Here is a 12,526-nt window from a genome sequence, read left to right as displayed (position 1 = left end):
TTCTTCAAAAATTCAACTTTAGTGTTTGATAAAAGAAAGAAAGTCATTTGAGTTTGGAAAGACATTGGAATGGTTGTTAAATTATGACAATTTTTTAGGGTGAATTGCCCCTTTAAGCCTTTTATCATAATGGAAAGTTTAGAGTGATTATATGTTTAAAAATGTCATTCCTCTATGTGTCTTTTAATGCTTTTCTGTGCGCGTTTGTCTTTATCAGGGTGCTGCGGAAATTCCAGTATCTGCTTAACCCCAGACAGGTGTACAGTCTTGAACAAGGAGGACCCATGGCAGGGTAAGACAACTAAAAGCCACCATCAAATTTCAATGGAGATTTGTGGGAATGAAAACATTTTTTGAGTCATGACAGAATTGCTCAAAAACTGTTTGACATTCTCCCTGTTGTTTTGTTCTGGCATGGCTCCCTCTCGCTCCTATCCGTCTGCTTCTACTAACCTGCAATAAAGCGAGCCAACCTGCAATCAACTAGTCTGAGAGAGGAACCACTCACAAAGCGAAGCTGACTTTGAGAGACCTACAAGACATTTACTATGACTCAAGCAGCCCCCTGCTGTGTAAATATATTCATTTAAGTGGTAAATGCACTTCTAATCCTGTCAGTCACACAGAGGCTTCCAAAAATATATATATTGTACTAAATCCTCTTCGCCCAAACACCCCACCTGATTCGGACCAGCTCAGGGTCGTCCAAAACAGTTTTCAATTGTAGCACAGCAGTGGAATCTAAATTCTAACATTTTGGCACATTCTCCATGCCATGTCTGATCTTAGCTAAATGATAAGATTGTTTACGAAGAAACATTTTAGCACTCAGAGGTTAAGTATATTGGTTTAACCTCAAATTTCCTAGGAAAATAAATGCTAACGCGACCATTGTAAGAATACAGAGCAGTATTATTTTAGTATTGTTTATATGCGATCATGGTATTTTTTGTATTTATATAGTATTTTAGTAAACGATATTTTGAAATAGCTTTTATTTTTAAAGGAAAAGTTCGGTATTTTACAATTAAAGCCCTGTTTTAAGATCGTTTCTGATGAAATAGAATGGTTAAGATTGTTTTTTAGACAGATGCTGCTGTCCCGGGAATTTTCGGATTCTGTGGTAGCACCCCCACACCTCTACAATGGTAGCATACGTGCACAGGAACAATCCTTCATAAAAGGCATTAAACTTTAGTTTACAAAGACGTGAAACTCACCGAGTGCTCTGGGGTGTTCATTGATATGTTCACACAAAAATCGCTGTGCTACCACAGAAACTGAAAATTCTCGGGACAGCAGCATCTGTCTAAAAACAATCTTAACCCTTCTATTTCATCAGAAACGATCTTAAAACAAGGCTTTATTTGTAAAATACCGAACTTGTCCTTTAAAATTTTGTTAGTTTTATTTTTGTATATTTCTATATAGTTTTCATTTATTTTTATTTCAGATTTAATGATTTTAGTACTTGAATTTACACAGTTGCCAAGGCAGCATTTCTAGTTTCTGTTCTGTTAAAAAGTTTTTTTTTTTATCTAATATTTATTTTATTTCAGCCTTATTTAAATTATTTACCGAAAATAGTTTTATTGTTAGTTAACAATAACAACACTGATATAGAGGAATATATTTAATGCACATAGCATAGTTTCGATCATTTGTGCATGAAATAACTTGACAAGAAATCATTTTGGCATCTTACTCTAGCCTAAGATGGTTTCTGATCTGTTAGCTGGTTTTATAGAGGTTTTTGGCTAGGTTTAGTCAAGCTTTTAGGTGGGTGACCAGCTTGGCTGGACTGCAAGAGCAGCATAAACTAAGACATGAGTTAAGTCAAGACATGCAAACCAGCTTAGGCTTAAAGGATGTTTGTATTCATGTTGAAATTTCAAAACCTGCAAATTTGCTGTCTAGAAGAAAAATGTAGATATTGAGGAGGTTTAGTCTTTGTTTTCTCTGACTTTACACATGTACACTTACTTTAAACCCACTCAAAGCACACAAGGACTGTACATTCTGTTCAGCACCCAGTGAGCGAGAGAGAGAGAGAGAGAGAGAGAGAGAGAGAGAGAGAGAGAGAGAGAGACTTTTTTTGACTTTTAGACACTCTTTAATTTACAAGAATAAACTAAACAAAACAAAAATTATCCAATAAATAAAAAAACAAAACAAAAATCACCAATTAAAAACCAAATTCCCTGATTCACTTATAGTCACCAGAACTGCTCCAACACCCCATCTCCATTCAAAATAAGATATATTATTGGTGTTACGATAATAGGTATTCAATGATCACTCTTGACTTCACCAAAGACTTAAAAAGAGACACCATGCTTACATCCTCTCCAGCATTTTTGCACTGATGCGTCTTAAAAATTGCTAGTTTAGCTTGTCCTATTAAAAAAATTGGCAAGTGTACACTGTTGTTGCCAAGACTTCCTGTATCGGCAACCCAATATAAATAGACTATTGGTAAACGAAAAACCCAATTTTGCAATGATTTCACCCAACAGTTCAAACAATGAACAAAGTCTAAGACACTCACAAAACATATGAAAAACAGTGTCAATTGCATTGCAAAAAGGACATATCGGTAAAACAGTCTCATTAAGCTTTGAAACAAAAGAATTTGAGGCAATAATACAATGCAATACCCTCCACTGAAGGTCTCCACATCTCTTGGAGATAGGAGGTTTGTACAATAATCTCCAAGATTGATATACCTCATCAGGAATAGAAAGCACAGTCCTCCATTTAGTGTCCAGTCTTTGTTTCAATTGCCCAAGATGTACAGACTTCACACATATATGATATAAAAAAAAATTCTCAATACCAAAAAAAGCCAAATCCCCATAACCTTTCAATAAGTTTGTTAAGTTTGTATCATAAACTGATTCCCAATCTTTAAGAACCACCTTAAATTCAGGAAATGTCTGAGGAGTAAAACCATTCAGAAAAACATTATTTATAAAAGAAGTCAACATTGGAGGAAAAGAGGTCTTAAGTTTCCTAACAAATCCCTCCACAATTCTAACCGAAGTTAGCCCAACTTGATTAGCAATTTCCAGTTCAGTTCGCATCTGACCTTTTATTAGATCAATCAAGTCCATTACTTTTGTGATGCCAGCATTCAAAAATTTGTTGATTAAAGATGATGACATATTAAATGGCACTTCAAAAAGAGGACTAAAAAAAAGAGGTTCTGCAATACCATAATGCTTATCCTCTTCTCTTAACAGTGTAAAACAATCCCATGATTTAAAAACAGATCCAAAGAGAGAGAGAGAGAGAGAGAGAGAGAGTGTGTTTACAGAACAAAAGCAATGGTCATTCCACTAGAAAGCAGGCTAACCTTCCATCCTAGATCTCCCTCCCACCACGAAATGTTCTGTAGTCACAACTGGAGCGGTACACACCATGACACCATTCAGAGAGAAAAAGAGAGAAGTGGATTGAAGATTGTATGACATTGATGATTTCACTCATGGAGAACCATATGATCATATATCAAATTCTCTTTCTTAAGCACTTAGCTAATTCCTAAGCATATATTTCAAGGGTTGGCAGCCTTTTTTGATGTGATGACTGCCATTGTTCATAATAACAGCTCCTCTTTAATACAAAAAAGAGAATTAGCAACCAAACATTTATATTATATTTGAATAGTAAGAAACATATCCCTTATTTGTATTTCATTTAGATTAATGCCCTTTATTTTAAAATAAATCTACACATTTGTCTATACTGCTCTTACATTTCTACCTTTTACCTTCACCTTCATGTCGTTCCAAACCTCTATGACTTTTTGTCTTCTGTGGAACACAAAATAAGTTATTTTGACAAATGTTTCCATACGATGGAACTCCATGGTCAATTGTGTTGCTCTGGACATACGTAAGTGTCTGCAAAATGAATAAATTGAAATATATAAAATGTATCATCGGTAAAGCTTCACTATTACACTCTAGATTGATTATTTTGTTTCATATTCAGAAAAAAAACACCTTTGAATTGGCTATATTCTTCACTGATCTTCCTTTTGCTCAGTTTTGCTCATCTTTCTTTTGCTCTCTTGCTCATTTCATTGTGAAATATCTAAACTGATGATTGACACACAGGGGTCTGAATGGATATCAAAATATGGAGAGATGAAAAAAGATGAGTGTGCTCTTTTGATAGCTGTCTGTGCTGAAGAGGCCACTCTTATAGACGCACAACTTGCTAAAGTGTCTTGTCTTTTGCCATGTCATTGGATAAGGAATTGTTTACGCAACCCCCATCTCTACAACAGCAACGTTGCCATTTTAAACTGACTGGCACTGGTACATTACAAATTTATCTGGAGCAGATCTCATTTAGTCAGGCTGAAACATGATTCCAGCTGAAGCCAGTCCAGAACCACAGCCATGTTTCACTTGTGTTATTTGCCCAATGAACTTCAGTGGACATCCATGTTGTGGACGATGTTGTTGTCGACATAGTTTGAGCATTTCTATCATGGCACAGAACCGCTTTGTCTGCATTGTCATTGTAAATGTAGTGGCACATTTACTCGGCTGTTTCGCTCTCGTACTGCATACATAAAACATGCTGCATTGTCAGAGCCCATCAAAAGAGGTTACACAGTATTAATATTTCAGATAGTTGTGTGACTGCTCTGCTGGTGTATTACGCTTAGGTCTATAGCAGATCCCACATGTACCTGTTTGCAGGATATGTCCTGGACTCACCCTTGTGCTGCAGTACATGCTTCTGACCAGCAGAGAGTGGTGTCTTCTTCAGCCTCTGTCCTACACTTGTCTCTGAATGTTCAGTGAAGAGATGGAGGTCAAGTGTTTACAGATAAAATAAGTAAAAGCATTCCGACGACTTTCCAAAAGAGGGAAAAAAATATTGGGATTGATTAGGCTACAGCAGTCAGAAGAGAGAATTATGTCAAATTTGCAGTTGAATTAGAAACACCCTCGCAGCAGTGTTAATTACTTTCTTTTTCCATTTACTGCCATGGTAATATAACACAAAGTATGGCATTATAAATTCTAATTGAAGAGTTCAGATGCAAAAGCCTCTAAATGCCATTTGAAATTTTCTTCTTTAATGATGATTTTTATCAAACTTGTATATTTAAGTTCAGTAATTTCACTTAAATAACAATTAATAGGTAATTATCATTGCCATTTAAGTGAAATCACTGAACTTAAATATACAAGCTTGATAAAAATCATCATTAAAGAAGAAAATTTCAAATGGCATGAAAATATGAAAAATGTTACTATATTTGCAATATTGGTAACAAACATAGTCAAATATGCAAACATAGTCATAGTGAAAAAGGGGCCATGATGATTTCTGAAGGATCTTGTGACTCTGAAGACAAATTCTGGTTTTCCACTACAGAAATAAATTGTATTTAAAAATAGTATACATTGTTAGTTTATTTTTTTTTTTTTTAAATGGTAACACTTTAGTTTGGGGTCCTATTCTCACTATTAACTAGTTATTTATCAGCATAATATTGGCTTTTTTTAGCACTTAGTGTATGCCGAGGTGATGACGTCACTTTGTAGGACAACTCGGAAGTTAGCGGCGGATGGGTTCCCTTGTTCGAAAAGAAATGCATTTTCCCCATAGACTTTTGGAAAATCTCAAAAAATAAGATCTGTGTTCAACAAAGAGTTGTGACCCTGACCCTTACACGTTTTGTCTATCAAGATAATCTTTACAAGTTAATCCACAATTTTGAAGCCCATATAACGTTTTTAAAAAACACAAGCAGACACAATAAAGTTTAAAAAACCACAAGCAGGTTATAACTGTGTGTTCTATGTCATTGATCAAAATGTGAAAATATTTAGAGGATTTTTTCACCTCAGACCTTATTTCAGGCGATATATCAAAAACCCATTCAAAAATCCAATAGACTTTAGAGCGAGGGAACCGGGAGTGCTAAAATGCTTACTCACTTCCACGTTTTGGCCTACAGAGTGATGTCGTAACTTCGGCACTCTATAAAGCACATATTAATGCCTTATTCTGCATGACCATATTATACATACCTTAATACTAAACAGTTACTACTTATACTATTAATAAGCAGTGGTCACGGTTAATAGTTAATTATTGAGAATTGGACCCTAATCTAATGTGGGACCAAAACATGTAATGTTTTATATATTTCATTTTGCTGTTTGTCTTCTGTTTCTGATAAATTGAATTTAATTTATTTGTCAATCGTGAGAAATTGTGAAGCTTTATTCATTCAGTGATTTCTCACAGCTTAAGGCCACTTCACAAACAAATAAAGAGTGAGCAAATTTAGGATCAAATGAAAGACTGGCTTTACAGTCAAAAAAAGGTAGTTTAGTTGAGATTAAAAGCAAGAGATGTTTTGCAGCCTCCATGGGTTTGAGTTCCAGAAATTTGCTCCCATGACACGGAATGGGAAAAACATACATCTTTAATAACATCCTTCAGATCAAACATTTTGCATTGAACAGTAAACTATGAATAGCCACTGGGGAATGCTGATCATTCTCATTGTGTTTATGTCCCCCAGTCTCAACTTTTTTCGAGACGTGCCTGATTTCCGTGTGCTGGCCTGTGGAGGCGATGGATCAGTGGGGTGGATTTTGGACTGCATTGGTGAGTACGCATCATCATCAATGCTTTCCAGAGCTGTAATAATTAACACGGTTACATGGACTTAATAGATCATCTGACTAATGTAGCAGTAACACTCTACATGTATACGCAGTACAAATTGCAACAGTAGGCTCGCTTTGGGACTTAACACCGACAGCATTTCAGCTGCTCTGTAGTAAAAATAAAGATAAGTGTTTGATGATATGACCAAAGAAAAGCTTTCATTTGAGGTACAGAATTTGTATTATCTTGCAGTTTGGATATAAAAAACACAATTTGAGGGGTACTTCACCACCGGCTTTAAATAAACCGTGGCTGCCTATACAGTAGAAAGGTGATTTTTTTTTTTTAATCGGTACTAGAGAAAGCAGAGAAAAAAAGGCTGTTACTGTATCGTTCCTTTTGCCAAATAGGTTCAACACCCATAATGCACTAAGCATGTTGTCGACCAAGGCCAGTCCCGCCAGTCTGTTAGGTATACACTTGACCAAATACCGCCTTGTTTTAGTGGGAAATACTTCTTAGCAAACTTTTGGTCGTAATGGTGTCGACTTGTATTGTTCCCATGTGCAAGAATTCAAAGTGAAGTTAAATTTCCAGTGAAGTATTCATCGCAGTGGCTAAATGGCGCAAAGAATCGTAAACACAGAGAGAACACCGCAAAAGAAAACCTGAAAAAAAGTCCATGTTTGCAGTCAACATTTCAAACTGCATTACCATGAACACGCTCGAAAAATTTTTGCTGACAAATAAAAGTGAATTTCTCAGTCAATACAAAGTAGGTTGTCACACTTTAATTGATGAACTTTACACTGTATTTAAACTGACCCAAATATCACCATTGTCTTTTTGGAGCTGCTTTGGAGCAGCAGTATTTGACATATATTTGATGAAGTTTGCATCATTGATTCTGTTATTTCTTTGTTTATTATTGTTTTGAAGCAATCTGTATTGTATAAAGTGCTTTATAAATAAAGGTGACTTGATTGCACTTTAAATTTGCTGCTATATTGCATCTGCATTTCCCCTAGGAAATCAATAAAGCATGTCAACCAATTCAGCTACAAACATTTGAACATTGGGACGTCCTTCCATGCCGTACTTGACACAAGACTGGCTCTTATTTAAGGCACATACTGTATAATCATGACCTTTAACCATCAGAAAGATCATAATGCCAAATCATTGTTTCTAGGAAAGAGCATTGACTCATCTGTGACCTCTTTTATATGAGTGAATACAGGATAACAGTGGAGATATAATGGCCTGTCTTTCCCCCTCCTAACAGCCATATTGATGTTAATGGATGAGAGCTGGAGAGGAACCTTGTGTGGGCAGTGGTAGATATCGCCGCTAAGTGCTGATTTAGAATCAGTTTGGTCTCCAAACCTTTGGCTTGAAATTGCAATTGGCTGATGGTTCTGAAACCTGAACTCAGATCAGAAGCGATGTGCTCTTCATCGCTTTAGAGAATCTTTAGGCTGGTAAATTGAGGCTGACAGGGACACACGTGGGAGATTGTCCTTATAACTGAAGCAATGATTTAGGAGCAGCTTTTGAATGAGAGCTGCTCTGCCATTAGTCCTTGCTTGTTGTTCACCCACACGACTTTGACTGGTATTATAAAATGTCTGCTGCTAACGATTACTCAGAGAACCCCTGCGGTTAGGCAGTACATCACGCCATACGGACCAGCACCAAAAACAACGTCCCCGCGGTCCCTTTGCACAAACCAATGAGCCACACAGGGACCATCAGCGTGAGGACAGAAAGATACAGTTTATCATTCACTCTCTTCTGTGGATAGCACACCCTGTTCAAATCTAATGTCTGAATTATTGTTAGGATATTACATGGGAATGATGCACATGGTGTGAATGAAGAAGACATTTTCCAGTGCTATATACTTAACTTCAATGTTTGAGCATGGTCTTTATCTAGGCCTTGTTACTAGAGCTCTGGAATATAATTGTTTTTAAGATGCATTGCAATGCTGATGTGAACCAATTCTGCATCGATGCATAAAAACAATATATATATATATATATATATATATGTATTTTTTTTTAACCCTTTGATGCGCAAGCTATGGATACCCCTTCTAATGCGCAACATGGGTCTAAAAAGACCCGTATTCATTTCCTATGGTATTTCAGTGATGGCTGAGTGTTTTCTTTGCTAATCTTTAAAATATATGTATTTTATCATTTGTTATTCCTGGTTTTCATTAAATATCTTGTTTTTGATTTCCACAAATCATTGGGTTTATGTTTCCTTTCTTACTTTATAAACAAACACAGTTTTTGTATTTCTACATCAATTTTACATACATGGGTCTAAAAAGACCCGTATTCATTTCCTATGTTATTTAATGCATGGCTGGACTTTTCTTTTCTTTTTATCTTTTGAGATCAATTTATTTAAGCATTTAATATTCCATTATCTATAAATTTCATGATTTATAAATATTAAAAAAATATTTTTTTCAATTACCAAAAAATTTTTTTTTTTCATTTTTTTTCTGTTTTGTGTTACTATATCAAATGTACTTATCAAACATAATAAAACAAAAGAATAAAGACAACTTTTTGTTAAATTAATCATCTTAGAAGTAATTTAGACAACACATTTAACACTTGAAATGTTTATTTGCCACTTTGTCTCGCATAGCATTCACATGTCACAGATAACTGATAACTGATAACACTGAAATTGAACTGTGGTGTAGTGTAACTGTATTGAATTGTGGTGAATGTGATCAAAGAAAAGAAAAGAAAACAGAAAAAATAAAATCACACTGGTACAGCGGCATCTCAAATTGCCATCTTAGTGCTTACATGCCTCACAAATGACAACTACATGTTTGTGCTCCTTGCACACAGGCCTGGTGCTCTGGGAACACCAGCTGCTGAATTGTCTGTCTTTAACAGAGCTGGGCATCATTTCAATCATAGAATGATTTCAGTATAAGAATCATTTCAGCATATGAATGATTATGAACTGTTAGGCCTACTAAATGTAAATAAGCTTTAAAAAACTATCTTTTTTTTAGTGTATAGTTAACATTAGCTAGCTAGAATATGTCAACAGCTAGCTAGCTAATAGTATTGGACATGTTTCTCCTCACAAGTAATTTCTCACTAGGTTTACAAGGTCAAGGTAACCATAGCCTAATATTGAGATATTATGTTGTAATCTTTTACAATATATATAAAAAATGTCTGTGGTTAAAATAAAATAAGATTAATAATAATTTTTGACCCATGTATGTAAAATTGATGTAGAAATAAATAAATAAAAAACCTAACATAATGATTTGTGGAAATTAAAAACAAGATATTTAATGAATACCTGGAATAAGAAATGATTAAAAAACATATTTTAAATTAAAGATTCAGCAAAGAAACACTCAGACATCACTGAAATAACATAGCAAATGAATATGGGTAATTTTAGACCCATGTATGTAAAATTGATGTAGAAATACAAAAACTGTGTTTGTTTATAAAGTAAGAAAGGAAACATAAACATAATGAGTTGTGTAAATCAAAAACAAGATATTTAATGAATACCTGGAATAAGAAATGATAAAAAAACATATATTTTAAAGATTCAGCAAAGAAACACTCAGCCATCACTGAAATACCATAGGAAATGAATACGGGTCTTTTTAGACCCATGTATGTAAAATTGATGTAGAAATACAAAAACTGTGTTTGTTTATAAAGTAAGAAAGGAAACATAAACCCAATGATTTGTGGAAATCAAAAACAAGATATTTAATGAATACCTGGAATAACAAATGATAAAATACATATATTTTAAAGATTCAGCAAAGAAAACACTCAGCCATCACTGAAATACCATAGGAAATGAATACGGGTCTTTTTAGACCCATGTTGCGCATTAGAGGGGTTGCTATACAAAAACTATTTTTATTCAAAAAGTAAGAAAGGAAAAATAAAAATAAGGATTTGTGATGATCAAAAACAAGTTAATTGAGGAATACCTGGAATACTGAATGATGAAATTAATTTCTTGCAAAGATATAGAAAATGAAAACTGAGTCGGGTCTATTTAGACCCATGTTGTGCATCAAAGGGTTAAATAAGCCTATACATATAAATGTGCTGTTTTATTGTAAAGTAGGCTACTCATATATAAATTAAGCACTTGCATCTGATGTTTCATTTTTTATGAACAGGACATGCATGAGTGTGAAAATAAAGTGCAGGGCGTGATTGATGTAAAACAGTTCTGAAAATAATTTAATGCGGTACTCCCGCTGGCTGACACACACCTGAAACGAGTGCACAGAAAGCCGCCTGCAATACCGAATTTAGTTCTCTTTAGTGGCATATAATATAGTAATTATTATTAAAGGTGCCATGTGTAAGAATTGAGGTAAAAATACCACAAAAAAAAAATTTCCAACATGCATCAAAAGAATGAGAAGAAATAAAGGCGATGATCTCTCTCTCTGATCGTTATGCGCCCTGTCAAGCACAGCAGTCATTCTGTTCTACATCACTCACCGATCAAAATAGGCTTTGGCGGGACAAAATTTTGCTCAGGCGGCCACCAAAAAGCGGACGATATGACGGTTTTAGAAGATTATCAACCTGAAACTAAAAAACAGACCCGGCCTCTATTTGGGACTCGGCTATTATTTGAAGTTTTACAGTATGAACATATTCACTGGTAAAGGTGAAGGGGAGTAGCTTGAAGATGTCGAATTTAAAAATCACTTGACATCAACCAACATTCCTCAGGAGTTGGCTCGGCTTCGACTATGGCTCTAGGGCATAGACTGTAAGAAATAGGGTTGTTCGTTGTGAAGACTATGCCGTTTCTCGTTTGTTTCTCTAGAGTAGACCAACTCACTTTCTGGCGGTATAGCTACTAACCCCATCTGGTCTGGAATGTGAATTGATTTTTTTGACACAAGGCACCTTTAAAGAAAGAATTGAAGGAAAAGATTAATTGTGATGCCTCTGGAATTGTTTTATAATCAAATTGTTACCCTCTGAATCGTAATTGAATTGTGAGGCAAGTGAAGATTCACACCTCTACTTGTTAGATATTGTCTAAAAAAGAGTGTCATTTTTAAAGCCTGTTTAATAACAACATATAGTTCCATATTATGGAATGCCAAAGCTGACTTAATTAAAAATAAATGAGTATTTTGGTAACGGCCATTCCACTTCGCGCCGTGACCGCATAATTTTTCCGGTAATTCAACGGCCTGTCATCAATTATTCCTTACTTATACTGTTAAAAAAAAAATCTATTTTAAATAAATGCAGATTTCTATCCATCTGAGAATCCTGATTTTTTTTTTTTTACTGAATTTTGATCAAATAAATGCAGCCTTGATGAGCAAAAGACACAAAAACATACATTTTGAGTGGTAGTGTACACATACTTGCAAATCCATTAAATATAATTGATGTACTAGTTAAAAATGCAGCAGCAGCTTTAATGGTTCTCTTTGTTTCTTAACAGATAAGGCCAATTTTGCTCGACATCCTCCTGTTGCGATCCTGCCGCTAGGGACTGGGAATGACCTCGCTCGCTGCCTGCGCTGGGGTGGAGGTGAGGACAAAACAAGAGACTGTCCACCAGCAGTTGGAGGGAATTACTTAGTGCCTTTGAAATAAAACTTTGAAATAAAAAAGGGCTTTCCTTCACAGAACCACTCGAGTTGAGATTAGGCTTTGAATTCTTTGAATCTAAATGCAATCCTGTATAAACCCTTCAAAAGGATTTTAAAACTTTTAAACATTTCCACATTCAAACCTGAACAGAAGGTCAGACTGTAATAATCAAACTTCATCCTAGTTCATTGAATGCTCCAGTCACATGAAAGAGAAAGCAGGAT

General features: G+C 35.1%; 1 protein-coding gene across 4 annotated transcripts in view; it reads left to right on the top strand.

Annotated features, from left to right (window-relative positions):
• dgkg (diacylglycerol kinase, gamma) overlaps window positions 1–12,526 on the top strand; it is a 113,175-nt gene that overhangs the window by 54,031 nt on the left and 46,618 nt on the right. For all 4 annotated transcript variants that reach the window (XM_089133266.1, XM_089133268.1, XM_089133267.1 and 1 more), the window contains 3 exons: window positions 218–292; window positions 6,560–6,645; window positions 12,151–12,240. In XM_089133266.1, the coding sequence (XP_088989392.1) occupies window positions 218–292; window positions 6,560–6,645; window positions 12,151–12,240 (251 nt within the window). The remainder of the gene's footprint in view (window positions 1–217; window positions 293–6,559; window positions 6,646–12,150; window positions 12,241–12,526) is intronic.

Source organism: Pimephales promelas, chromosome 7, assembly GCF_988280905.1.
Source record: "Pimephales promelas chromosome 7, fPimPro1.hap1.1, whole genome shotgun sequence".
NCBI lineage: Eukaryota > Metazoa > Chordata > Actinopteri > Cypriniformes > Leuciscidae > Pimephales > Pimephales promelas.
The sequence above is the reverse complement of the archived record's forward strand: the minus strand, read 5'-3'. Positions and strand labels throughout refer to the sequence as shown.